Source organism: Centropristis striata, chromosome 13 (genome assembly GCF_030273125.1).
Source record: "Centropristis striata isolate RG_2023a ecotype Rhode Island chromosome 13, C.striata_1.0, whole genome shotgun sequence".
Taxonomy (NCBI): domain Eukaryota; kingdom Metazoa; phylum Chordata; class Actinopteri; order Perciformes; family Serranidae; genus Centropristis; species Centropristis striata.
In genome coordinates this window covers 11,454,697-11,480,488 of record NC_081529.1, presented here as the reverse complement: position 1 = coordinate 11,480,488, position 25,792 = coordinate 11,454,697, and the positions used below count along the sequence as shown (strand labels likewise).

Here is a 25,792-nt window from a genome sequence, read left to right as displayed (position 1 = left end):
TGAGGGGGTCCATTATATCTTACTCAGCAGCTCATAAGAGGGATACAATCAGGAAGCAATTGGAATTGGAACATTCGATACAGGATTTAGAGAACACGTTTAAAAGATCTCCATCTAAACAAAATCTTAAAAAGTTAGAAGCAGCAAGATCGGCACTTAATCAACTCTTAACAAGCAAAGCAGAGGCTTCCATCCTTTTTGCCAGACAGAGGCTGTATGAACACGGCAATAAGCCTCGACGCCTTCTTGCCCGCCTGGCAAGGGGCAGAAATTCCATTAATTCAATACCATCACTTAAAGATAGTAATGGAGACAAAGTTCATGAATCAAAGAAAATTAATAATGTTATGAGACAGTTCTATCACAAGTTATATTCCACCGAATGCAACTCATCGGATGAACTAAGAAAATCCTTCCTGGATCAAATCAGTCTCCCCTCTCTTACAGAAGAACAACAGGAGCTCTTGAATAGACCGGTTACCAGGGAAGAGGTCCTGGATGCTATTCGCACACTTCAAAGTGGGAAAGCACCAGGGCCGGATGGCTATGGGCCGGAGTATTATAAAAAAATGAGCAGAGTTGTGGTGGGCCCTCTGACCGATATGTTTTTGGACTCCTTTAGGAATAGACGTCCCCCCCCCCCCCCCCCCCCCTCTCTAAATCTAGCCAATATCTCTTTAATCCTGAAGAAAAATAAACCATCAGATGAGTGTGGTTCTTATAGACCTATTAGCCTCATAAATGTGGACAGCAAGATACTTTCCAAAGTGCTGGCCAGAAGATTAGAGAATTATTTACCTTCACTTATAAATGACGATCAGACAGGTTTTATCAAGGGGAGGTTCTCGTACTCTAATGTGAGAAGACTTCTTAATGTGGTACAGTACTCCTAGGGGATGCAATACCGGGCACTAGCTATCTCATTGGACGCGGAAAAGGCGTTCGATAGGGTGGAGTCGAGGTTCATGTGGGACGTCCTGGGCCGGTTTGGATTAGGAGAGGAGTTTATAAACTGGATAAAACTCATTTATCATTCACCAGAGGCCTGTGTCTTGACCAATGGCATGCGCTCTTCCCCCTTCCCGCTCGGTAGAGGAACAAGACAGGGCTGCCCACTCTCCCCCCTCCTTTTTGCCCTCACTTTACAGCCATTGGCGGAAGGCATCAGGAATAGTAAGGAGATACATGGCGTTACTCTAGGCAAGACCACTCACAAGATAGCATTATATGCTGATGACATTTTACTTTTTCTTTCAAATCCTGAGGTATCAGTCCCGGCCACTCTGTCAATTATCAACTCATTTGGCTCCATATCTGGTTACAAAGTAAATTACACTAAATCTGAGGCCATGCCCCTGGGGAATTACAGTAGCACAAGCTTAGATACGAATTTTCCGTTCAGATGGGCCACTTCAGGCTTTGTTTATCTTGGTATTAAAGTGTCACCTAATGTTGAGGACCTGAGGAGACTTAATTTTGTGCCTACAGTCAGAACAGACCTTGAGAGGTGGCATGACCTTCCCCTCTCCTGGATGGGCAGAATCGGTCTCATAAAGATGAACGTACTCCCCAGGCTGCTTTATCCTTTGCAGATGTTACCATTATGGATATCAAAGAAGGTGATCTTAGATCTAGAAAGGGCCCTTTCACAATAAAAGACCCAGAATCAGAATTAAGACTTTACAACTGCCAGTGGAACGAGGAGGCTTAGCCCTACCCAATCTGAGATTTTATAACTGGGCCTGCCTCACCCCAATAGTTTGGGACTGGCTCCAGTCTCATTTAAAATCTGAAGCAGGTGTTGATGAGTGGTTCTTCTCCCCCTACTCCCCGCTGAGTAAACTCACTGATTATGGGAAAAAGAGGTCGCCAGACATTAAGCGTAACTCTATTATTTACAACACTATCAGAGTCTGGCGAGACATGACAAGGCATTTTGGGGAAACCGCTTCATCCTTTGCATTAACACCTGTGACTAGGAATGAGGAGTTCGCCCCAGGAATTAATAATAGTGTGTTTGATAGTTGGCATAGGAAGGGCATCAGGCTTATCAGGGATGTATACCAGGGTAATACACTGATGTCCTTCCAACAGCTTCAACAAAAATACAACATTGCATCTGAACACTTTTATGGATACCTCCAACTCCGTAGTTTTATTATGTCAATGCTGAAAAATCTCCACACAGGCACTCCCTCTCTCAGTGATATAGATTCATTTCTACTGAATCAAAAAGACACAAGACACTTTCTTTCTCATTCCTATTCGCTGCTCTATTCCTTAGATCCGACAGATATAAGGAAGGTGATACAGAAGTGGGAATGTGATCTTGGGGGGCAATTCATCGAAGATGATTGGCATGAAGCAATAGTCTCTGCCAAAACCACATTTATTTGCAACCAAATGAGAGAGACCCAATATAAGATACTGCATAGATCCCACATAACACCGTTCATTCTTAACAGGATGGATAACCGGACCTCTCCCCTTTGCACCAAATGTAAATTGTCCGTTGGGACAAACATTCACTGCTTTTGGGAGTGCCGTCTGATTACAAGGTTTTGGAGCAATGTAGCCCAGGAATTGAGTAAAATTTTCTCACTTAAAGTTCCAAAGGATTCTGGCCTCTTCATATTAAGTCTGCCTTCAAAAACACTATCTCTGAGCAGGACGGATTTTAAACTTTGTGACAAACTTCTGCTTCTGGCTAGGAGATGTATTTTAAAGCAATGGATAAGTGATAAACCTCCAACTGTCACACAGTGGTACCAAGAAACGTATAAAGTTCTACCCTTAGAAAGACTTACTGCGCGAATGAAAGGGGATCATAACTTGTTTGAGGGAACATGGTCGGCCTTTCTGAGGTACTTACCCTCCGGGACACTGTAAATAAGGGGAGATATGCTTTTGACTGGAATATCTCCACTGGATGATTTATGTTATGATATCTGCTAGTCCTTCTCTGCATTTGCTCTGATTTTATGTGACTATTTAATTGCATATGTATGTATATACAGTATATGTGTATGTGTGTGTATATATATATATATGTATATTTGCTGTACTGAATTTATTTAGGTATTTTACATTTAATTTGATTGTTTATCTGTTTTTATTTCATTTACTTATCCATGTGTATTAATGTCACCCACCCTGTTATTGTCTCGGGTATTTTCTTTTTTTTTTTCTTTTACTTTCACTATATATGGGCAAGAGAAGACATAGCATGTGTTTAGGGTGACTGATACGACAGTAAGCGGTGGCTGTAGGACTCTTCTTTTGATGTCTTTATGAATACAGAGAGCACTTGTATGTTGTTTATGTTTTGTTGTGAGAAAAATCAATAAAATCTATTAAAAAAAAAAAAAAAAATGGCCACATTTTTTTCCCGCGATATTTCTGGAAGAGCAAACCCTCCAATTATTGGTCATCAGGATCAAAGTTAACAGAAAAAACACAAATAAAAAGTATGACAGACGATGTCAGGTTCAACCCATTTCCTTTAGCTTTTGAGACTTTGGCCCCCCGACTAATTATATTATAATGTTTATTTAACTGAAAGTCACTGTAACGTTTGAATGCAGTCATTTAATGCAGATAATATTATCTAATGCAACATACACAATGTTTTGAGTTTTACTACTGCTTGTATATTAAAAGGTGATAACTATTGTTATGATTAAACTGGTTTCAGGTCATGTAGTCTGGAAATCGCCTTGTAGGCAAACAACATCTCATGTCTCCTGGAATTATTTTTCTTTAAAAATTAAACATTTTGTATCATGTGGCTTGTGTCTTCTACTATTTTGATTGTTTCTTGTAATGTTGGAGGAAAAATGTATCTTTAAACAGGTGAAAACAGGTGAAACAGTGAGCTGGTGTTGAAGTCATTAGTGGTCTGAGGATTCCTCCTCTGGTGGCTTCATGTTACAAGTGTTCAGGCACTGAGGGGTTTTTGTTCAGCTCTACTGATGCTTTGTGTCACTGTGGCTCTCTGGCACAGTAATACACCGCAGTGTCTTCAGGCTGTACATTCTGTCCGTTTAGAGTCACTGTGTTGCTGGAAGAGTCTGGGTCGATACTGAACTTGTTCTTCAGCGAATCTTTGTAATATGCAGTGCATCCAGTACAGTGAAGTCCAATCCACTCCAGTCCTTTCCCTGCAGGCTGTCTGATCCAAGCTGTGTAGTAGCTGCTAACAGAATAAGAGACCTGACAGGTGATGGTCAGACGTTGACCTGGCTGCACAGTCACAGAGGCTGGCTGAGTCAGCGTTTCACACTTTACACCTGTGGAGGAAAACATGTTGAATATTCAATGAATGTAATAAGAGTGAACAGTCAGTGTGCTGTGATCATACTGTCAGTGTCTCTGCCTCAGTGAGACTCACAGGATCCAGCAGCCAGCAGCAGCAGCACAGCTACAGAGAACATGGTTGGTATTGAAGGTGATCTGATAGGAGCTTCTCTTCTTCTGCTGCAACTGACAGCATGATATCAAGTCTTTATAGCAGACTGTGAGGAAGTTCACTTTGCATAGAGAAGGACACTGACAGGCTGTAAAGGAAGGATGGACTGTCCTGTCATAAGTAGTGTGGGACTCTCCAGGTGTTTTAACCACTGGTTCAGACTCAGTCAGTGTTTGACCCTCAGTACCTGCAGACATTTAAACACCTCATTAGTTACTGTAATCTAGACGTATTGTCTTTGTACCAGGAGCTTTGACAGGAAAGCATTTATTGATTTGACCTGTCCAGTTAATTGACTGGGTTAAAAAAACAAGCAAAATTATGTCTGCTCGTTGTGTCATATATGGTGGCCCATTCATGTTCTAGACACATCATGTATAAATGTCCAAATATATTATCAATACCTGCTGTTATTCATTAAATCAACAATGGGAACATTATTAACCATGTTTAACCCGACAACACAGGAAGTCACAAACTACAGCATCAACTGTAGCTTTCACAGTGTGTGTGTGTGTGTCTGTGTGTGTGTGTGTGTGTGTGTGTGTGTGTGTGTGTGTGTGTGTGTGTGTTTAGAGACATCCTCTCCTTCTTGTCATCTGACTTCTTATCTTCTACTGCCACCTGTTGGTACTTGTGAGAATAACTAGTTTGAGGTTTTTGGAGAGTCTCTCTACTTCCTTTAACCACTGTGTGTTTGGCACAGTAATACACAGCAGAGTCCTCTGGCTGGAAGTTGTACAGTCTCAGATACATCGTGCTGTTGCTATTATCTCTAGTGACTTCTATTCGTCCTTGCACACTGCTGGCGTAAAATTTTGTACTTGCATCGTTGTAAATACGGCCGATCCATTCCAGAGCTAGATCCCTGCAGGAGCGACTGAAAGTCTCCCCGGGCTTTTTCACCACTGAACTGGAAGGAAGCAGGGGCAAAGGGGATGAAATCTTCTGAAAATGTTTCCTTTAATTTGTTCTGAAGGAAGTTTTGAAGAAAAGTCTTGATCAGACACGCTACGTCCTACCGGGGAAACTCCTCCTATCAGGTGACAAGAAGCGGAGTGCTAACTCCTCATGTATCGGAGGAAGCATGAGTCTAGTTCAGGGCTCTCCCCAGGCTGACAGAGACAAGGTAATGATATGAGTGAAAAGGATAATGATAATGGATAATGATATGAGTGAAAAATAAATGGGTTGCAAAAATCACAAACCACTGTCCACCACCGGGGGGGCAACAGGAGGAGAGACAGGACAGGAGCAAAGAGACACATGAAATGTAGGGTGAATCCTAGGAAAAGAAGCTGGGAGCTTCAGACAGACAGCACAGGGATTGACAACTTCTGACCTGGGATGTAGCTAGGAGCTGGCACAAGGCAGTTCGCTGGGGCCTGAGTCCTTGATGAAGCTCGGAGCAGCGCAGCACGGGCACGCTTCCAAGTGGCCCGGCAGCGGCGCATATGTGCCTTGACCGATGGAACGGCAATCTCCTCCTCCTGATCTGGGAACAGAGGGGGTTCATAGCCGAGAGAACAGTGGAATGGAGACACACCATCGATGGCATTACCCTGGCCTCCAATACCACCGTAAGGGATCTTGGAGTTATCTTTGATCAGGATCTGTCATTTAACTCCCATATAAAACAAACTTCCAGGACTGCGTTTTTTCACCTACGTAATATTACAAAAATTAGACACATCCTTTCCCAAAATGATGCTGAAAAATTAGTTCATGCATTTGTTACTTCAAGGTTAGATTTCTGTAATTCCTTACTGTCAGGCTGCTCCAATAAATCCCTTAAACCTCTTCAGTTAGTCCAGAATGCTGCGGCTCGTGTACTAACAAGAACCAAGAAAAGAGATCATATTTCTCCTGTTCTAGCTTCGCTGCACTGGCTCCCTGTAAAATCCAGAATTGAGTTTCAAATCCTTCTTCTTACTTACAAAGCTCTAAATGGTCAGGCGCCATCACATCTTAAAGACCTCATAATGCCATATTACCCTTCTACAGCACTACGCTCCCAAAATTCTAGGTTACTTGTGGTTCCGAAAGTCCTTAAAAGTAGATTGGGAGCCAAAGCCTTCAGTTATCAAGCTCCTCTCCTGTGGAATCATCTCCCAGTCTCAGTACGGGAGGCAGACACCCTCTCTTTATTCAAGAGTAAACTTAAAACTTTCATCTTCGACAAAGCCTATAGTTAGGGCTGGGCTTCTGATGTTTTTGCTACCTTGTCACTTTTAGCTAAGAATGCCGTGAGAAACCATGCAGAACCAACAGCACTGAGCGCATATTATCGGCGCCAGTGAGGCTCGACACAGCCTTAGCTGTTGGGGAGGGCCGCTTGGTTCTGATGTTTTAGCTAAGAATGCCATGCGGGACCAACAACACTGAGCATGCTTGTACGGCGTGAGTGAGGCTCGTCACAGCCTTATTCGTTGGTGGGGGCCGCATGGTACTTGCAGTGGTGGTGTGGACAGGGGTGTGTCCACTCCCTAGGACTATGGCACAACGGATAGTATCATCTTGTCCTGTGTATTATTGTATGTATGGACTGTGTCTTGATGCGAAATTAGAAATGTAAAGAATTTCTAATAGTTTCGGTTTAACATTTAAATTGCTGTTCTGTCTTTGACCCTTTTATGAATGAGGATTGAGGAATCTTTATTTTGTGTTTCTATGGGTTTTCATGATGTGTCAAATAATTCATAACAATGAGAAAAAATGTAATATTTTTAACACAAGACACTTAAACATTAATACAAGATTTATATCCACAGCAATTAATGAAAAACACTACATGTTCTATCAGCCAGTAAGAATGAGGACTGTAGGTTTTTGTACAGCTGCTCAACCAACTCCAGTCACTGTGGCTCTCGAGCACAATAATAAACAGCAGAATCTTCAGTCTTCAGACTGTTCATCTGCAGATACACCTGCTTTCTGCTGTTGTCTCTGGAGATGGTAAACCGCCCTCTGACTGACTGAGAGTAGTAGATGCTGCTGCTGCCACTGCTGATATAAGCGATCCACTCCAGTCCTTTTCCAGCAGCCTGTCTGATCCAAGCAGCGTGTATATCACTACTAAAGCCAGGGACTCTGGCTGTGGGACTCTCCAGGTGTTTTAACCACTGGTTCAGACTCAGTCAGTGTTTGACCCTCAGTACCTGCAGACATTTAAACACCTCATTAGTTACTGTAATGCAGTCATATTGTTTTTGTCAGAAAAACAGTTATTGTTCTTACCTGCCCAGTTAATTGACAGGATGAGAAAAACAAGCAAATAATCAGGTGTGATCATTGTGAAAGCCAGTTGTCTCTGTCCAGTCTGCAGTGTGTATGTCAGTGATTTAATGTCTGTCCTTCACTCTGCAACACATATGTAGAGATGGAAGACGTCACAGATTTGCATTGACTCCTCCTCAGAGTCAAACACCACATCTCTAGAAAACATTTGACTTAGATAATTTTGTATTACTATTATGGTAATTGTGATGATTTCATTAATGCTTTCCAAGTAATTCACGTAGCTTAAAATATTTATAATCAAATAAAATATATGTTTTTATTTCACTTATGCATTAACATATCATGCATAAAGGTCAAAATATCTTTTTCAGGACTGTTACAATTTAATGGGGACATCATGAGCCATTTTTCACCTTGGCAAAACAGGAAGTCACAAACCACAGAATCAGCTGTGGCTCTCACAGTGTTTGTTTGTGTTTAGAGACACTGTCATATTAATTATTTGACTTCTTGTCTTCTACTGCCACCTATTGGTATGTGTGAAAGTAACTAGTTGAGTCCTCGTTGTAGTGTCAGTTTTTGTATGTATTGTCACCGGCCTCTGACTGACTGAGAGTAGTAGATGCTACCACCACCATTAGTAATAGCACCAACCCACTCCAGTCCTTTTCCAGGAGCCTGTCTGATCCAGGCCATCCAAGAGCCAACAAAGTTAAAACCAGAGGCTGTACAGGTCAATCTGTGAGATCCTCCAGGACTTTTAACTGCTGGTTCAAATTCTGTCAGAGTCTGACCATCAAAAAATATAAAAACTGAAATTCACTGCTAAAACAAATAAAAGCAATGCTATATTTAGATCAGTGTATATGTTCACCTGCCCAGCAGACAGTTAGAAGCAGCAGTCCTGTCCTATAGTCCATCATGTTAAACTGTGTGTCCACTGTCCTCTGTCCTCCTCTCTGCAGTCAGATAAGTAGAGGTGGAAGACATCTGAGTTTTGCATTGACTCCTAAGGTCAGCCTTATCATTCAGTTTTTGTTCAGTGAAGTGAGGATTTGATTACGGGCAGTGGTGAAATGTAACAAAGTACATTTACTTGAGTACTTCATACCCTTCTGTACCAGTGAAAACCTTGTTTCTCCAGATGTGGTGATGGTGAATTTGAATGTTTTTGAAGGATACATAATTAGAATTTTACTTAAATCCTATAAAGTTTTAAATACAGGACTTTTCATTGTCATGGAGTAAAGTGTATACTTTTACTCAAGTTAATGGTCTGAATACTTCTTCCTCTGCTGGTGATGAGCCCTGTATTTGTAAAATGTTCAGGATGTAACCCACTTCTCACCCAGTGTCACCTGGACTTAACTGCAACCTGTATTACATTCAAGAATAAACGAGTACTGCTATTGGAAAGTTTGATCGATGGAATGTTAATTTTACATTCTTCTGAATCTACACGTTCAAGTAAAGACTTTTCTGACATGGTCTGATCATATTTGTTTTAAAAGCCTGATATGAAGATGCCTCCCTTGTTTCTTTCAGAGAATCAGAATCATACTTGTGTTTTCCTCAATATCAACACCTTGAACCCCCCCTCAGCATGACCTGTACTGCCCTCTCCTCAGTTCAATTGTATCTTTATCATGGTAATGTAGTGGAAACTACTACCTCAAATTGAGTGAGAAAGTAAATCAAAGATCAAGTCGAAGTTCCTTTTGGTTTTTTCCATTATCAGACATCAGAATACACAGCCTAGGTACAGCAGAGGAGAACTTTGTCCAACCTCAAAGGCTTCTGAAAAAAGTCCTTCTCTAATCAAGCCTGAAGTCTCTCTGCATTTTTCTGTCTGTGTCAGATCATTTAATTCAATTCAAGGTAACATCCCACACCCCACGTAAAGGGCATGTTTTACGGGAACGCACACACTGCCAAGTCTACTTTTTAACCGTAAAAGGAATTCAACTTATACGGTTTATATTTCTGCCTCCACAGCCTCTAATGTCTGACAAATCCCAGATCCTGCAGTACATTATTCTGGTTAAAACCGGCTGTTACAGTTCTATTCTGAACAAAAGGTCAGACTGGGGCCCTTTAGTAAAGCAGAAGACTTACATTAAAAGTAACATAAAATATACCACTTGTAACATAAAATATACTACTTTGTACCAAGGCGTCCCCCAGGGCTCTGTGCTAGTTCCTCTGCTGTTTTTTATGGTCTTCCATCTGTCACCCATGAAGTTGGAGTAACATAGTTTTTACCTCTTTCCATGAAATGATTGTGACAATGTGACTTATTATTAGTAGATTAAGTGTATATTTCCTCAAAATGTTTTTAATGAATCTCTTCCAAACATATCAGAATGAAAATGAATCAACAAATAACAGAAGATTGTATGTGGAAACAAAATTATTCCAACTTTATTTGGGACTGTGTATCATCTGTCATGATTATTTCAGACACACAAATATGATCAGTCACACCTACTTCTTTAGGCCACAAACAGTAAGAAAGATAAAGGAACCAAATTGGATTACTTGTTGGACTGTGTTAGAAAACTAACTGAAAATGAAATATTTATTACCAAGACAAAAATGTATTAAACGGAGTGTCTTTGTGTTGATTGATACATTCCATGCCTGAGATGTTTTTGTATTTACGATCAGAGTGTTTCTGTCTCTGTGTACATTTGAGTGTACCTTCATGCAGAGACGTAGTTGATAAAAGAAAGCAATACATTTAAAATTAGTTTGTCTTTAGTGGATCCCAAGTGGAATTTTGGTCTTGAATAATACAAATGTAGGACAAGATATACTGTGAAAACTGAATGATCCTTGTGGTGGTGGTAAATAGAGGAAGTAGTTTTTGTATGCACTGCTATTACTGTTTCTCATTGTGTGTCTTCAGGCACAGTAATACACTGCTGCGCACTCGGTCTTCAGACTGTTCATCTGCAGATAGAGTTTACTACTTCAGTCATCTCTGGAGATGATGAATCGACCCTAGACTGACTGGGGGTAGTAGTTTGGACTACGACATGTGCATACATAGGCAATCCACTCCAATTATTTTCCAGAGGCCTGTCTGGCTTCCTCTGAGTTTAGTTATAAGACTTCTTCGACCATGAGTTTTGTAGATATTTTTCACCTGCCCAGCAGACAGTTAGAAGCAGCAGTGCTGTCCTATAGTCCATCATGTTAAACTGTGTGTCCACTGTCCTCTGTCCTCCTCTCTGCAGTCACATAAGTAGAGGTGGAAGACGTCTGAGTTTTGCATTGACTCCTCCTTTCTGATTGAACAGTGTCTTCCATTCAATCTCCTTCAAACTAATTTATTATTTTGGCTTTTTCCTCACGCTTTCAGTTTTTTTAAACTAAAGTTATTATCACATTATATCATAATTAGGGCCGGGACTCGATTACATTTTTTTAATCTAATTAATCAGAGGCTTTGTAATTAATTAATCACATTTTAATCGCATATAAATATTTGACCTGAGAACAGTGAGAAGTAATTTTTTTCACATGGATTTTTAGTATACCATTGAATAATGACTGAATACATAAGCTTAAGCAACAAAAATATTGTTTATTTTTGTTCAAGTCCAACAGACCAGTGCAATTTTTGCCATTAAGTGTAGCAATAGCATATTTAGAAATATAGTACATTTCATAAATTCAGGTAGCCTATAGGTAGGTAGACCTTCTGTAAACTATAATACTTTGGTTTTTTAAGTAAAACACAATCCACGCTAGCTACCACACGAGCCGCTAGCTGCTATATGTTTTGCATTGAGGTGATACTTGAGGCTGGATGTGCTGCGGTGATATGTGAATTCCTTGTTGCATAGCAACACAACCATGCTCTTATCGATGCTTCCATCCGTTGGTTTTTTGTAACAAAATGTCCCATCATCCACGGGGCCAACCAAAGCGTCTCGGCCCTAATCATAATGCTTATTTAACTGCAAGTCACTTTGTAAAATTTGAATGAAGTCATTTAATGCAGATAATAATGTTAAATCCAAAATTCACAACCTTTTGAGTTTAAATACTGCTTTTACATTAAAGGGTCATAACTATTGTTATGATTGAACTGGTTTCAGTTCATGTAGTTTGGAAATGGCCTTATAGGCAAACAAAATCTCATGTCTCCTGAAGTTATTATTCTTTAAAGGTAAAGTTTAAAGTATTTTGTATCATGTGGCTTGTTTCTTCGACTGTTTTGATTATTTATTGTGATGTTGGACCAAAAATGTATCTTTAAAGAGATGTAACAGTGAGCTGGTGTTGAAGTCATTAGTGGTCTGATGGGCTCCTCCTCTGGTGGCTTCATGTTACAAGTGTTCAGGCACTGAGGGGTTTTTGTTCAGCTCTACTGATGCTTTGTGTCACTGTGGCTGTCTGGCACAGTAATACACAGCAGTGTCTTCAGGCTGCACATTCTGTCCGCTTAGAGTCACTGTTTTGCTGGAAGAGTCGAGGCTGATACTGAACTTGTTCTTCAGTGAATCTTTGTAGTGTGAACTACCATACGAATCTTTCATTCCAATCCACTCCAGTCCTTTCCCTGCAGGCTGTCTGATCCAAGCTGTGTAGCTGCCAAGAGAATAAGAGACCTGACAGGTGATGGTCAGACGTTGACCTGGCTCCACAGTCACAGAGGCTGGCTGAGTCAGCGTTTCACACTTTACACCTGTGGAGGAAAACATGTTGAATATTGAATGAGTGTAATAAGAGTGAACAGTCAGTGTGCTGTGATCATACTGTCAGTGTCTCTGCCTCAGTGAGACTCACAGGAGAGTCCAGCAGCCAGCAGCAGCAGCACAGCTACAGAGAACATGGTTGGTATTGAAGGTGATCTGATGGGAGCTTCTCTTCTTCTGCTGCAACTGACAGCATGATATCAAGTCTTTATAGCAGACTGTGAGGAAGTTCACTTTGCATAGAGAAGGACACTGACAGGCTGTAAAGGAAGGATGGACTGTCCTGTCATAAGTAGTGTGGGACTCTCCAGGTGTTTTAACCACTGGTTCAGACTCAGTCAGTGTTTGACCCTCAGTACCTGCAGACATTTAAACACCTCATTAGTTACTGTAGTGCAGACATATTGTCTTTGTACCAGGAGCTTTGACAGAAAAACATTTATTGTTCTTACCTGAAAAACAAGCAAAATTATGTGTGCTCATTGTGAAATGTGATTTATATTTTTCTTTTATATTATTATTGTCATTGTGATGACTTAATTCATGATTTTCAAAAGATTTAACTACAATTAAATGTATTCATTTATTTTGCTCAGCAGCATTTGGTGGTCCATCCATGTAAACAAACAAGATTGAGAGAAATAAGAGGGGGACACAAATAGTAGAAACATATTAATGGTATCTGAGAAACTGCTCACCTGCCCAGCAGACAGTTAGAAGCAGCAGTCCTGTCCTATAGTCCATAAATACATTTAAAAAAAAGAACCACATGGGCAAAGGAGACATATGACATATAGTGTATGTGTGCGTGTGTGTGTGTGTGTGTGCAGAGAGAGATGTCCACATTCCACAGGACAAAATTTAACAGTGTCTTATTAAGCTTTCACACCCAACAGCCACTGATACATGTTCCAAGCTAACTAGCTAGGTTAAGTACCTATTTTTGCTATCTTGCTAATTTACTTTTCCGCCAAGGCCATGATGATTGATTGGGTGCTACCCACACGTTTAGCCACGTTGCTCATTCCATGAATGCACGATCCTTACAAGCTGTACCTCGTTGTAAAGGTGACTAATCAGGCTTTCCAACAATATACAATTCATCACCAGTTGGTATTATTAAAAGGGCAGTTTTTATTCATCATTGATTTATTCGTATAACAAATGCCTGCTACGGCCACTAGGGGGTGCTTTTGAGGTGGCCCAATATCCAGATTTGTTTGAAACATATTCACCAACACATCTACCAAATTTCATGCTTTTATCACAAAGTGAACGATTGGTGTAAAATATTGAGCTAATCCGCCCCACTATAGTAGTTTCAGTTTAACAATCAAATTGCTGTTCTGTCTTTGACCCTTTTATGAATGAGGAAACTTTATTGTGTGTTTCTTCTTGTGTGTTTTTATGATGTGTCGAATAATTCATTCAATAATTCAACAATAAGAAAAAAAGTATTTTTTTAACACAAGACACTTAAACAAACATTAATACAAAATGTATATCCACAGCTCTTAATGAAAAACACTTCATGTTCTATCAGCCCAGAACGAAAGAGGACTGTAGGTTTTTGTACAGCTGCTCAACCAACTCCAGTCACTGTGAGTCTCGAGCACAATAATAAACAGCAGAATCTTCAGTCTTCAGACTGTTCATCTGCAGATACAGCTGCTTTCTGCTGTCGTCTCTGGAGATGGTAAACCGCCCTCTGACTGACTGAGAGTAGTACTGGCTGCCACCACCATTGGTAATAGCAGCGATCCACTCCAGTCCTTTACCAGGAGCCTGTCTGATCCAGTTCATATAGTAGCCACTAACATCAAGTCCAGAGGCTGTACAGGTCAATCTGTGAGATCCTCCAGGACTTTTAACTGCTGGTTCAGATTCTGTCAGAGTCTGACCATCAACACCTGTGAATAGAACAAAAAACATTGAGTGAAATAAGCGGGTGACACTAATAGAAGAAACGCTTTATTAATATCTGAGAAAGTGTTCACCTGCCCAGCAGACAGCTAGAAGCAGCAGTCCTGTCCTATAGTCCATCATGTTAAACTGTGTGTCCACTGTCCTCTGTCCTCCTCTCTGCAGTCAGATAAGTAGAAGACATCTGAGTTTTGCATTGACTCCTCCTTTCTGATTGAACAGTGTCTTCCATTCAATCTCTCCACAAAACTAATTTAATCCTTTCACTTTCTTCTAACTCATTCATTTTTTTTAAACTCAAGTTATTATAACATTATATTATAATGCTTACTTAACTGTAAATTAATTTTATCTGTGGATAATTACCCAATTCAACATACAAACAACACAGTTTTGCTACTGTTTGTAAATTAAAGCTTATTAAATGTTATTATGATTATTCTGGTTTCAGGTGATTTAATATGAAAATTGCCTTATAGGTAAAAAAACAAACAAAACACCTCATGTCTCCTGAAATTATTTTTCTTTAAAGTTTAAAGATTTGTGTCACGTGGCTTGTAACTTCTGCTGTTTGGAATATTTCTTGTATTATTAGACCAAATATGTATATTTAAACAATTAAAGGTCAAAACAATAAGTTTAACGTTTGAATACATTATAGGTTAATTGATTATATTATTTGTAAAGTGTAATATTTATCAATGGTTTGTTGGTGATTGTAACCTAAAAGCATTTAAAGAGATGTAAGGGTTAATTTCTACTATAGTGAGAAAGGTTTTTGTACACACAATGATGTTTCAATGATGATAATTGTAGATTATCTATTTGATATGATATGTTGCTGTAAAATGAGACGAAGAACCTTTGTTCTTAGACTTCCTGTTTACTGTAACAGTGAGCTGGTGTTGAAGTCATTAGTGGTCTGAGGGCTCCTCCTCTGGTGGCTTCATGTTACAAGTGTTCAGGCACTGAGGGGTTTTTGTTCAGCTCTACTGATGCTTTGTGTCACTGTGGCTCTCTGGCACAGTAATACACAGCAGTGTCTTCAGGCTGCACATTCTGTCCATTTAGAGTCACTGTGTTGCTGGAAGAGTCTTCATCAATACTGAACTTGTTCTTCAGTGAATCTTTGACGTTGGTGTCACTACTCATCCACTCCAGTCCTTTCCCTGCAGGCTGTCTGATCCAAGCTGTAGTTTCGCTGCTAACAGAATAAGAGACCTGACAGGTGATGGTCAGACGTTGACCTGGCTGCACAGTCACAGAGGCTGGCTGAGTCAGCGTTTCACACTTTACACCTGATGGAAAAAGAAAATGTTTTGTAAGTTAAAATGCAAAAGAAGAAGTGATGACTTGACAAATGCAGAGAGACTCACATCCAGCTGCCAACAGCAGCAGCAGAGCTACAGAGAACATGGTTTATGTAGAAAGTGACGTGCTGTGAACTCCACTGACAGCCTGATGGTATGTTTTTATAGCTGAGGAACAAGGAAGCTCACTGAGTTTGCATACAATCAAACATATGAAGCATCAATGTTGGTCTGAATGGAGTCAATACAAGAGTCTGGTACCAACATATATACAAGTAGTAGTCAGGCAAATATAATAAACACTTTAATTGTGATGCTGCTGGTTTGCAGGTTTGAATAAAACACTTTTAGTGGTTTCAGTCTCTTCAGATGTTGCAGACACAGACATACAGAGACACCTGGAGCCTCTAGAGCAGAACAGCTGCTCGGGAACTGAAATATGACAAAATGCAAAAACAAAAAATGTATCTCAGATGAAAACTACTATAATTTGTCTTACTTTTAATAATCATCAAAATAGTTTACCCTCATCTGTGTGTGGTTATGTCAGAAATACAAATCATAACTAATCCATTATTAAGCAGGTGCATGGTTCAAATTACTGTTTTTGTGACCAAAAAATATAATGTGTGGGTTTATTCATGTCCATAGAGATATGTCACTATATTTGTCTTTATATACATATTCTTTATTATTGACTGTTAATATTCTCTCCACAATGTCTCTGCACATTTCACTGAAGTTAAAACACAACAATGATTCTTTGATCATTATATTTTTATACTTTATTAAGGATGAAAAAACTTTCTTCATGAAGTATTTACCTACATAAAAAATATGCATTTGATTCATTTAAAGTCACTTTGTTTGTAAAGTTAAATAGTGTCATTATTCCACTGTCCCTCCACTTTAGAGATCACTGCTGTCTGCTTGCATCAATTATTCTAATGAAGCTGCAGTATGTGATGCAAAGAGAGATCATTATTTTATCATGAAATGTAACTTTAAAGTCGGTCGTACATTAGTGGGACATTAATGTCTGTGAGTTGTGTCATTTTAAATTAGACAAGAATACACTATTTGTAGTAATATACATTTTTTGCAGAAGTTTAATTGCAGCAAACAGATGGTTTTGATCTTATTTGTGTTTTTAATGTGTTGGTATTTAATATTCATATTTCTAAGAGACAGTTTTAAAGAATGTGTTTAATGCAGGAAGGAGTTTTTATTATAATGTTCAAACACAAAAAAGTAAACCTGATCCTGTAAAGCAACATGCTAAAATTTTTAAAAAAAATAATCAAATAAAGTGTGATATATAAATACTAAAACCACTTAATGCTTTTTCCTCTACCAGCAGAGTGAAGGTGAGGACTGTAGGTTTTTGTACAGCTGCTCAACCAACTCCAGTCACTGTGTCGCTCGAGCACAATAATAAACAGCAGAATCTTCAGTCTTCAGACTGTTCATCTGCAGATACAGCTGCTCTCTGCTGTTGTCTCTGGAGATGGTAAACCGCCCTCTGACTGACTGTGAATAATAGATCTCAGAACTGTCAGCTCTGATTAAAGCGAGCCACTCCACTCCTTTTCCAGGAGCCTGTCTGATCCAGACCATCCAGTTGCCAGCAAAGTTAATTCCAGAGGTTGTACAGGTCAATCTGTGAGATCCTCCAGGACTTTTAACTGCTGGTTCAGATTCTGTCAGAGTCTGACCATCAACACCTGTCAAGACAACAAGAAAACATGTAAAATCTGTCAGCTAGTCACAAATGGAAATGTCAGATCAGTGAAAGTCTCCACCTGCCCAGCAGACAGTTAGAAGCAGCAATCCTGTCCTATAGTCCATCATGTTAAACTGTGTGTCCACTGTCCTCTGTCCTCCTCTCTGCAGTCAGATAAGTAGAGGTGGAAGACATTTGAGTTTTGCATTGACTCCTCCTTTCTGATTGAACAGTGTATTCCATTCAATCTTTCCTTCAAACTTATTTAATATTCTGATTTTTTTTAACTGATTCAGTTTTTTTTTTAAACTAAAGTTATTATAACATTATATTATAATGTTTATTTAACTGAAAGTCACTTTATAACATTTGAATGCAGTCATTTAATGCAGATAATATCCAATGCAACATACACAACGTTTTGAGTTTTACTACTGCTTGTATATTAACAGGTAACTAGAAAATTTCTAAAGAAATTTTGATTGTGTGCTTGTGTACAAGTTTCTAGGACAAACAGTTTATTAGTTATGAAAGGGGGCGTGGCTAATCAAAAAGGGCGGGACTTTATTAAATATTGTTGTGGTCAGTGATGAACCATCATCATGCATGACATGAAGTTTGAGGCAGATTGGACAATGTATGGTCAAGTTATAAGGTCTCATGCTTTATGAAAAAACGCCATGACCGTTAAGTTAGAATGTCTGTCTTGGAGGGCGGGGGGGGGAGGCGGGGGGTGCTTTGGTAGCTAAGCAACCAGGTGGCCAGGTGGAGTTGACCAATCAGAGCAGAGCAATCAACTGAAATTAACTGCTGGTGGAGACGGTTCCACCAAAGTGAGCAGGCAGAGGTGGACTATAGTCAATTTGACACATTGGGAGCGGGGCCAAGGCTGACCCCGGGCCTCTTATGATTGGTCATTTTCCAGCCCTCCACGTGGGTGCCTTTTCAGTTTACTGCTTACAGTTGGTAGCGGTGGCATCATCTAAACAACAACAACGGTTGTTTCATGACGTTCACGACCACAACTCTACGCTTCATCGCTGGTAATAAAAAGGTTAAAAAATGCTGTTTCTTGTTTCTAAATGATCATACAGTAGTTAAAGTGTTAGATCCATGGGTTTGCCGTGACACCGAGCAGAGACCTGCAGTCCAGCGGTGCAGGCTGTCTCTCTGAAGCAGAGGATGGCGGTCGTCTTAATTTACGACAGTCTTCTCAGACAGCCCACAAACATTGGAAGACTTTCTGATCATATCCTTGTCAAGGTTTCTTTTTCTTTTTTTCTTTTTTTTTAAGGGTTAAAGGTTAAAAAAAAAAAAGTGCTGTTCCGGCCTGTATTTGTTCATGTAAACAACGCCCCCAGCCATTAGCTATATGAGACCGGCTATTTATTGAGGAAATACGGTAAATAACCATCACAATTAATGATGTAAAATAAAACCAACATAGCAGTCAGAAATACTTAAGAATCAATTAATCAATAAAGGCCTGATCCAAGCACAGGCCGGATCAAAACATTAAAAACATTTGTGGGCTGTCTAGTTTTCATCATTGTTTGTATAATGCAACCATTATTTTGTTGTGTACACTTTTTTTTACAATTTATTTGTTTATTTTATTTTATTTGTTTGTTTACATATATGTTTATATATATATGTGCATACGTAAGATACCCAAGTTTTTTTATTTTATTTATTTACTTAATTGAAATATATATATATCTCTAAATATATATATATATATTAATATACATTATTATTATTTTGTAATTATTATTTGTGAGTCTGTTTGTTAATTCACTGTTCAAAATCAATAAAAATTGTTGATACAAAAAAAAAACTGAAAAACTCAACAGTGTAATAATGACTGTTTTCCATATTCTCACTGGCCATTTTTTTGAAATCCTGCTTCATCTTGATGATTTGAAGAAATCAGGAGTGCTACATAATGCACTATAAGGAAAAGTCAAAGACTGTGAGGATAAAATATTTTAATGAAACAATGTTACGTACAATTGAAAAACAGCCACTGGTAAATTTTTACCTGTTTTCGGTTCCACTGATAATGAATATTTAAACAATTTCCTTGTTGATTTCCTTGTTCCTTGTTAGTCTTAATAACTGTTGATGCTTTCTTTTGTGGCTGACTAATGTAACATCATAAAGACAATTCAAACAACACATTAATATAAGGTGTATACAATCCACAGATGATATTAACTGGATTATGGTGAGAAAATTCAGATATCATTGAGATCACTTTGACTCCTGACTGACCAGGGAACCAACTTTACATCTCGCCTGCTGAGCCAGCTGCATAAGGAGTTGGGCATAACAGCTATCAGGACATCTCCTTATCACCAAGAGACAGATGGTTTGGTGGAGAGGTTCATTCAAACCCTTAAGAGGATGCTCAGGAAGTTTGTATCTGATACACGGAAGGACTGGGATAAGTGGTTTCCCTTTCTGCTCTTTACCAATAGGGAACTACCTTAAGCATCCACCGGATTCTCCCCGTTCGAATTGCTCTACGGCTGGCCAGTCCAGGGCCCCTTGGATTTGTTCAAACGGAACTGGCAGGAGAAGGTAGGAGTAAAGGCTGTAGAGGGGCAAGGTGTTGTGCAGTATGTTCTCCAGATGAGAGACCGGCTGGAGTAGTACAGAGAAGAGGCCAGACTTAACCTCCTGAAAGTGCAGAAGACACAGAAAGGGTGTTACAACCAGCAGCCACGCCAGCGTGAGTTCCAACCAGGTCAAAAGGTCTTGTTACTTCTGCCTTCCTCGTCTAGCAAGCTGCTGGCCAAGTGGCAGGGACTTTTTGAAGTTCTACGGAGGATGGGGCCGGCAACATATGAGATCCTACATCCGGAGAAGGGGAAGCGCACACAGACGTACCATGTAAATCTCTTCAAAGCCTGGCAGGAAAGAAGCAGCCCTCCTTCCTTCACCTCATTACTGGCACGTCGGGTGATTGAGGAAGATGACTCTAAGGTGTAGTAGACGTTTGGAAACAGCCTGCCGACGTGTATCTTTCTCATCTGCATGGTATGAAGCCAGTTGAATTAGAAGTTATTCTCAACACTTTTCCTCAGTTGTTCACACAGAAACCAGGCCATACAGATGTTTTACAGCATACCATCTGGGTCAAACCGGGGCAGAATCCAGTACGGCAGGCATGCTACAGAGCACCAGGGCATTTGGTGGAGGCATTGAAGGGGGAGATATTTTTGATGTTGGAACTGGGAGTCATTGAGCCGTCTCAAAGTGAGTGGAGTAGCCCTATTGCCATTGTGCTGAAGAAGGATGGAACCCTTCGCATTTGCATTGACTTTAGAAAACTGAATGCTATCTCATTCTTTGACGCCTACCCAATGCCCTGGATTGAAGATCTGCTGGAGAGGATTGGGCGAGCTAACTAAATCACTACCTTGGACCTTTGCAAAGAGTATTGGCACATCACACTGGAGAGCCAGTCCTGGCACCTCACTGCATTCAGGACCCCTCTAGGCCTCTTCCAGTTCACTGTGATGCCCTTTGGCTTACATGGCGCAGCAGCAACATTCCAGAGGTTTATGGATAAAGTGCCCCAAGGCTGTGAAGACAGCAGTGCTGCCTATCTGGACAATGTGGTCGTTTACAGCCGGACTTGGGAGGAGCATTTGGTACACCTTCCTCGAGTCCTAGGCACAATCAGTGCAATCAGTGAACCTACAGAAGTGTGAGTGAGCAAAACAGGAAGCTCATTACCTGGGGTATTTTGGGGAGAGGCCAAGCCTCAGGTGGACAAAGAAGAGGCGATCCGGACCAGCATACAACGCATACAAAGACCCAAGTCGGGTCTTTCTTTTGCCTGTTCATTCCTCAGTTTGCCACTCTGGCAACTCCCTTGACAGACCTCACCTGCAAGATGGCCCCTAATCTCGTGAAATGGAGTGAGTGTGAAAGTGCCTTCCGAGGTCTAAAAGGGAAATTGTGCCCCTCTCCTGTGTTGCAGAGTCCTGACTTTGAATGCCATTTCCTGGTCCAGGTGGACTCATGCATCCACCTGCATCCACCGGGCATTGGGGCAGTGCTGGTTCAGCGAGAACCAGGTGAGGAACGACCTGTGCTGTATCTCAGCAGGAAACTACTGCCTTGTGAAACCCGGTACTCAACCATTGAGAAGGAGTGTCTCAAGGTTCAAGTTCAAGGTTCAAGGTACTTTTATTGCCATTTATGTAAAAAAAACATATTGGAATTTGTTTCAGTAGTTACAGTGTGTGTGTTTTAAATAACATATAGTGCAGCTAGGCAAAGACAGTGATGACACAACAGACAGATATGTACAGTAAGTGCATATGTAATGATCGAGGTAGTAGTAATAATAATAAAGTGCAATGGGGTGGGCATCAGTCCTAGTTCAATGGTCAATGACACTCAGATGACATTCAGTGGGGTAGGGGTGGGGGTAGAGGACCAGCCGCATTGATCAGCCTGATGGCTGAGGGGAAGAAACTGAGGCGGTGGCGGGTCTTCGTGGTCCTGAGCACCCGCAGCCTTTTCCCAGAGGGGAGGGTGGAGAACAGGTAGTTCCCTGGGTGTGTGGGATCAGCCATGATTTTTCTTGCCCTCTTCAGTGCCCTGGTGTCATGGAGGGACTTGAGAGAGGGCAGGGGAGTGCCAATCACCCTCTCTGCCGACTTGATCACCCGCTGCAGCTTGGCCTGGTCCTTGGCCGCTGCAGCAGGGAACCAGGTGATTATGGAGTGTGTGAGGATGGACTCAATGATGGTGGTGTAGAACTGAGTCATGATGGGCCTCGGCAGGTTGAATTTCTTTAGCTGCCGGAGGAAGTACATCCGTTTCTGGGCCTTCTTCAGAAGAGCTGTGGTGTTTAGTTGCCATTTCAGGTCCCTGTTGATGATCAGACCTAAAAAGCAGCATGAGTCTACTAAAGTCACCGGTGTTTCCCCCAGCGTGATGGGTGGGGGCGGGGTAGGATTCCTCCTGAAGTCCACCACCATCTCCACTGTCTTTGATGCATTAAGCTCAAGGTTGTAGTGGCTGCACCAACACTGTAACTGTGAAATCTCCCTCCTATATGCGGATTCGTCCCCCCTGGAGATGAGACCCACCAGGGTTGTGTCATCCGCAAATTTCAGGAGTTTTACAGACGGGTGGAGTGAGGTACAGCTGTTGGTGTACAGGGAGAATAAGGCGGGGGACAGTACACATCCCTGGGGGGAGCCCGTGCTGATGGATCTGGGGCTAGATGTGCATTTCCCCAGCTTCACCTGCTGGGACCTGTTGGTGAGAAAGTCCGTTATCCACCTACAGGTGGGGGCTGGTACCTGCAGCTGGGAGAGCTGGCGCTCCAGGATAGGAGGGATGATGGTGTTAAATGCCGAGCTGAAGACCACAAACAGAATCCTAGCGTAGTTCCCTGCAGTGTCCAGGTGTTCCAGCATGTAATGCATAGCCATGTTCACAGCATCGTCCGTGGACCTGTTGGCTCTGTATGCAAACTGCAGGGAATCCAGTGCAGGATCAGTGATGGACTTCAGATGGACCAGGACAAGACGCTCCAGCACCTTCATGACAACAGAGGTCAGGGCGACAGGTCTGTAGTCGTTAAGGCCTGTGGCCTTGGCCTTCTTGGGGATGGGGATGATGACTGAAGCCTTGAAGCATGTTGGGACACGGCACAGCTCCAGAGAGGTGTTAAAGATGTAGGTAAATGCTGGAGCCAACTGGTCAGCACAGTGCTTCAGGGCAGATGAAGAGACAGAGTCCGGGCCGGCTGCCTTGCGAGGATTCTGACTCCTGAACAGCCGTCTCACCTGCCGCTCGGTGACAGAGAGGGGGGGGGGCACCTTCTCGAACCTGCAGTAGAACTCGTTGAGCTCATTAGCAAGGGGCAGGCTATCAGGCGCCTGAGGGGACTTGGGTCTGTAGTTGGTGATCTTTTTTAGGCCCTTCCAGACAGAGGCAGGTTTCCCCTCTGACAGCTGCAGCTGCAGTTTCTCTGCGAAGCGTTGTTTCGCCTCCTTCACCGCTTTGGTGAACCTGTACTTGGCCTGCTTGAACAGATCGCCGTCCCCACTGCGCCTGGCTGCCTCTTTCTCTCTCCTTAGTCGCTTGAGCTGGAGTGAGAACCAGGGCTTGTCGTTGTTATAAGACTTCCTGGAGCGGAGGGGGACACATGCCTCCTCACAGAAGCCGATGAACGAAGCCACAGTGTCTGTGTACTCATCCAAGTTGTTGCTAGCCACTGGCCCCGCCCACTCGAAGTTCTGGTCACAGCCTCCTTTCTCCAGCCAGGCTTGGAGTCGCTCACATGCTTCACTGGACCACACTCTGAACCAGCTTATCACAGGCTTGGAGAGTTTCAGTTTTTGCCTGTAGCAGGGGATCAGGTGAATGAGATCGTGGTCACTGTTGCCCAGTGCAGCACGGCAGACGGAGTGGTAGGCCTGACGGATTGTGCAGTAGCAGTGATCAAGGGTGTTTGCTCCCCGGGTGGGACATGTTACTTGTTGTTTATATCTGTATATATGTCTGGTGATCAAGTGGTCATTAGACAGCCTACCATACTGCCTTCTTGGGAAGGAGTTTGACCTCCAGACAGATCTGTGATCCCTGACCTGGATCCAGAAAATGAAAGACTGGAACGCCAGAGTGACTAGGTGGTACCTGAAACTGCAACTTTTCAAGTTCTATGTGCGGTACAAGGCAGGAAAGGAGAACATCACAGCAGACTACCTATCAAGACTGCCAAACATCGTTGCTGCCGGAGAGGAGGGTGGTGATGTGACGAAGCCCCGTCACTGAGGTTAACCACACATTTAGTGACTCCAGTTTTTCTTGTTACTTACCTTTGTTACCACTTCCACAGTCCCATGGTCTGAACCAGAGCTGAAGAATGGGCCTGTCTTTTATACAGGCTAGAGTGACCACACAACTTATTAATTATATCATTTATGAAATGTAAAAAATGTATGATCTGATGGTGATTGTAGCCGAAAAGCATTTAAACAGGTGTAACAGTGAGCTGGTGTTGAAGTCATTAGTCGTCTGTATGAAGTATTAAGTCACATGATTGCTGAGTATTTGTGCAGGTCTGTTGTTGGTTTGTATCACTGTGGAGCTACACAGACACAGTAATACACAGCTGTGTCCTCAGGCTGCAGATTCTGTCCTGTTAATGTCACTGAGCTTGTAGAAGTGTGTGTGTGGTAAAGGAACTTGTTCTTCAGAGCATTATTTTGAGAGAAGCCACCTCCACCCCACTGATGGGAGATCTAGTCCAAGGGTTTTCCTTCACACTGTCTGATCCAACCTGTTGCATAGCTGTCATCAGTCAGAGAATAACCAGAGACCTGACAGCTGATGGTCAAAGACTGTCCAGGCTGCACAACCATTGAGTCTGGCTGGATGAGATCAATACTGTTCACACCTGTGGAAACACAAATCAACATGATCCCCATCATTCATGTGAATATTCAATGTTTCTAATGTGTTTATTAGTGTGAATCCACTGAAAGCTGCTCGCAGGATCCAGCTGCCAGCAGCAGTATAAGAGTTAATTTCTACTGTACTTTGAAAGGCTTTCATACATGCAATGATGTTTCAATGATTAGAATTTCAGATTATCTTTTTTATATAAAATGTTGCTGTAAAATGAGATGAAGAACCTTTGTTCTTAGACTTCCTGTTTACTGTAACAGTGAGCTGGTGTTGAAGTCATTAGTGGTCTGAGGGCTCCTCCTTTGGTGGCTTCATGTTACAAGTGTTCAGGCACTGAGGGGTTTTTGTTCAGCTCTACTGATGCTTTGTGTCACTGTGGCTCTCTGGCACAGTAATACACAGCAGTGTCTTCAGGCTGCACATTCTGTCCGTTTAGAGTCACTGTTTTGCTGGAAGAGTCGAGGCTGATGCTGAACTTGTTCTTCAGTGAATCTTTGTAATATGCAGTGCATCCAGTACAGTGAAGTCCAATCCACTCCAGTCCTTTCCCTGCAGGCTGTCTGATCCAATGTGTTTGATAGCTGCTAAGAGTATAAGAGACCTGACAGGTGATGGTCAGACGTTGACCTGGCTGCACAGTCACAGAGGCTGGCTGAGTCAGCGTTTCACACTTTACACCTGTGGAGGAAAACATGTTGAATATTGAATGAGTGTAATAAGAGTGAACAGTCAGTGTGCTGTGATCATACTGTCAGTGTCTCTGCCTCAGTGAGACTCACAGGATCCAGCAGCCAGCAGCAGCAGCACAGCTACAGAGAACATGGTTGGTATTGAAGGTGATCTGATGGGAGCTTCTCTTCTTCTGCTGCAACTGACAGCATGATATCAAGTCTTTATAGCAGACTGTGAGGAAGTTCACTTTGCATAGAGAAGGACACTGACAGGCTGTAAAGGAAGGATGGACTGTCCTGTCATAAGT

General features: G+C 41.7%; 1 protein-coding gene and 5 gene segments (V, D, J or C); 1 reads left to right on the top strand and 5 right to left on the bottom strand.

The window, feature by feature from the left end:
• Nucleotides 1-3,981: 3,981 nt before the first annotated feature.
• On the bottom strand, nucleotides 3,982-4,433 carry LOC131982859 (Ig heavy chain V region 5A-like). The segment is given in 2 exon segments: nucleotides 3,982-4,289; nucleotides 4,391-4,433. Coding segments are annotated over 2 exon segments (351 nt in total).
• Nucleotides 4,434-5,922: 1,489 nt separating this feature from the next.
• Nucleotides 5,923-6,663, top strand: LOC131982996 (uncharacterized). Its single transcript, XM_059347580.1, has one exon. The coding sequence runs from the start codon at nucleotides 5,923-5,925 to the stop codon at nucleotides 6,661-6,663; it is 741 nt and encodes a 246-aa protein (XP_059203563.1).
• Nucleotides 6,664-12,114: 5,451 nt separating this feature from the next.
• LOC131982873 (Ig heavy chain V region 5A-like) lies at nucleotides 12,115-12,551 on the bottom strand (the record flags this gene model as incomplete). The annotated part of the segment is given in 2 exon segments: nucleotides 12,115-12,404; nucleotides 12,506-12,551. Coding segments are annotated over 2 exon segments (336 nt in total), but the record flags the coding sequence as incomplete, so codon positions are not given.
• Nucleotides 12,552-12,752: 201 nt separating this feature from the next.
• On the bottom strand, nucleotides 12,753-14,461 carry LOC131982995 (Ig heavy chain V region 6.96-like). The segment is given in 3 exon segments: nucleotides 12,753-12,773; nucleotides 14,029-14,324; nucleotides 14,412-14,461. Coding segments are annotated over 3 exon segments (366 nt in total).
• Nucleotides 14,462-15,357: 896 nt separating this feature from the next.
• Nucleotides 15,358-15,753, bottom strand: LOC131982879 (Ig heavy chain V region 5A-like; the record flags this gene model as incomplete). The annotated part of the segment is given in 2 exon segments: nucleotides 15,358-15,635; nucleotides 15,714-15,753. Coding segments are annotated over 2 exon segments (318 nt in total), but the record flags the coding sequence as incomplete, so codon positions are not given.
• Nucleotides 15,754-25,183: 9,430 nt separating this feature from the next.
• Nucleotides 25,184-25,635, bottom strand: LOC131982860 (Ig heavy chain V region XIG14-like). The segment is given in 2 exon segments: nucleotides 25,184-25,491; nucleotides 25,593-25,635. Coding segments are annotated over 2 exon segments (351 nt in total).
• Between the last annotated feature and the right edge of the window lie 157 nt (nucleotides 25,636-25,792).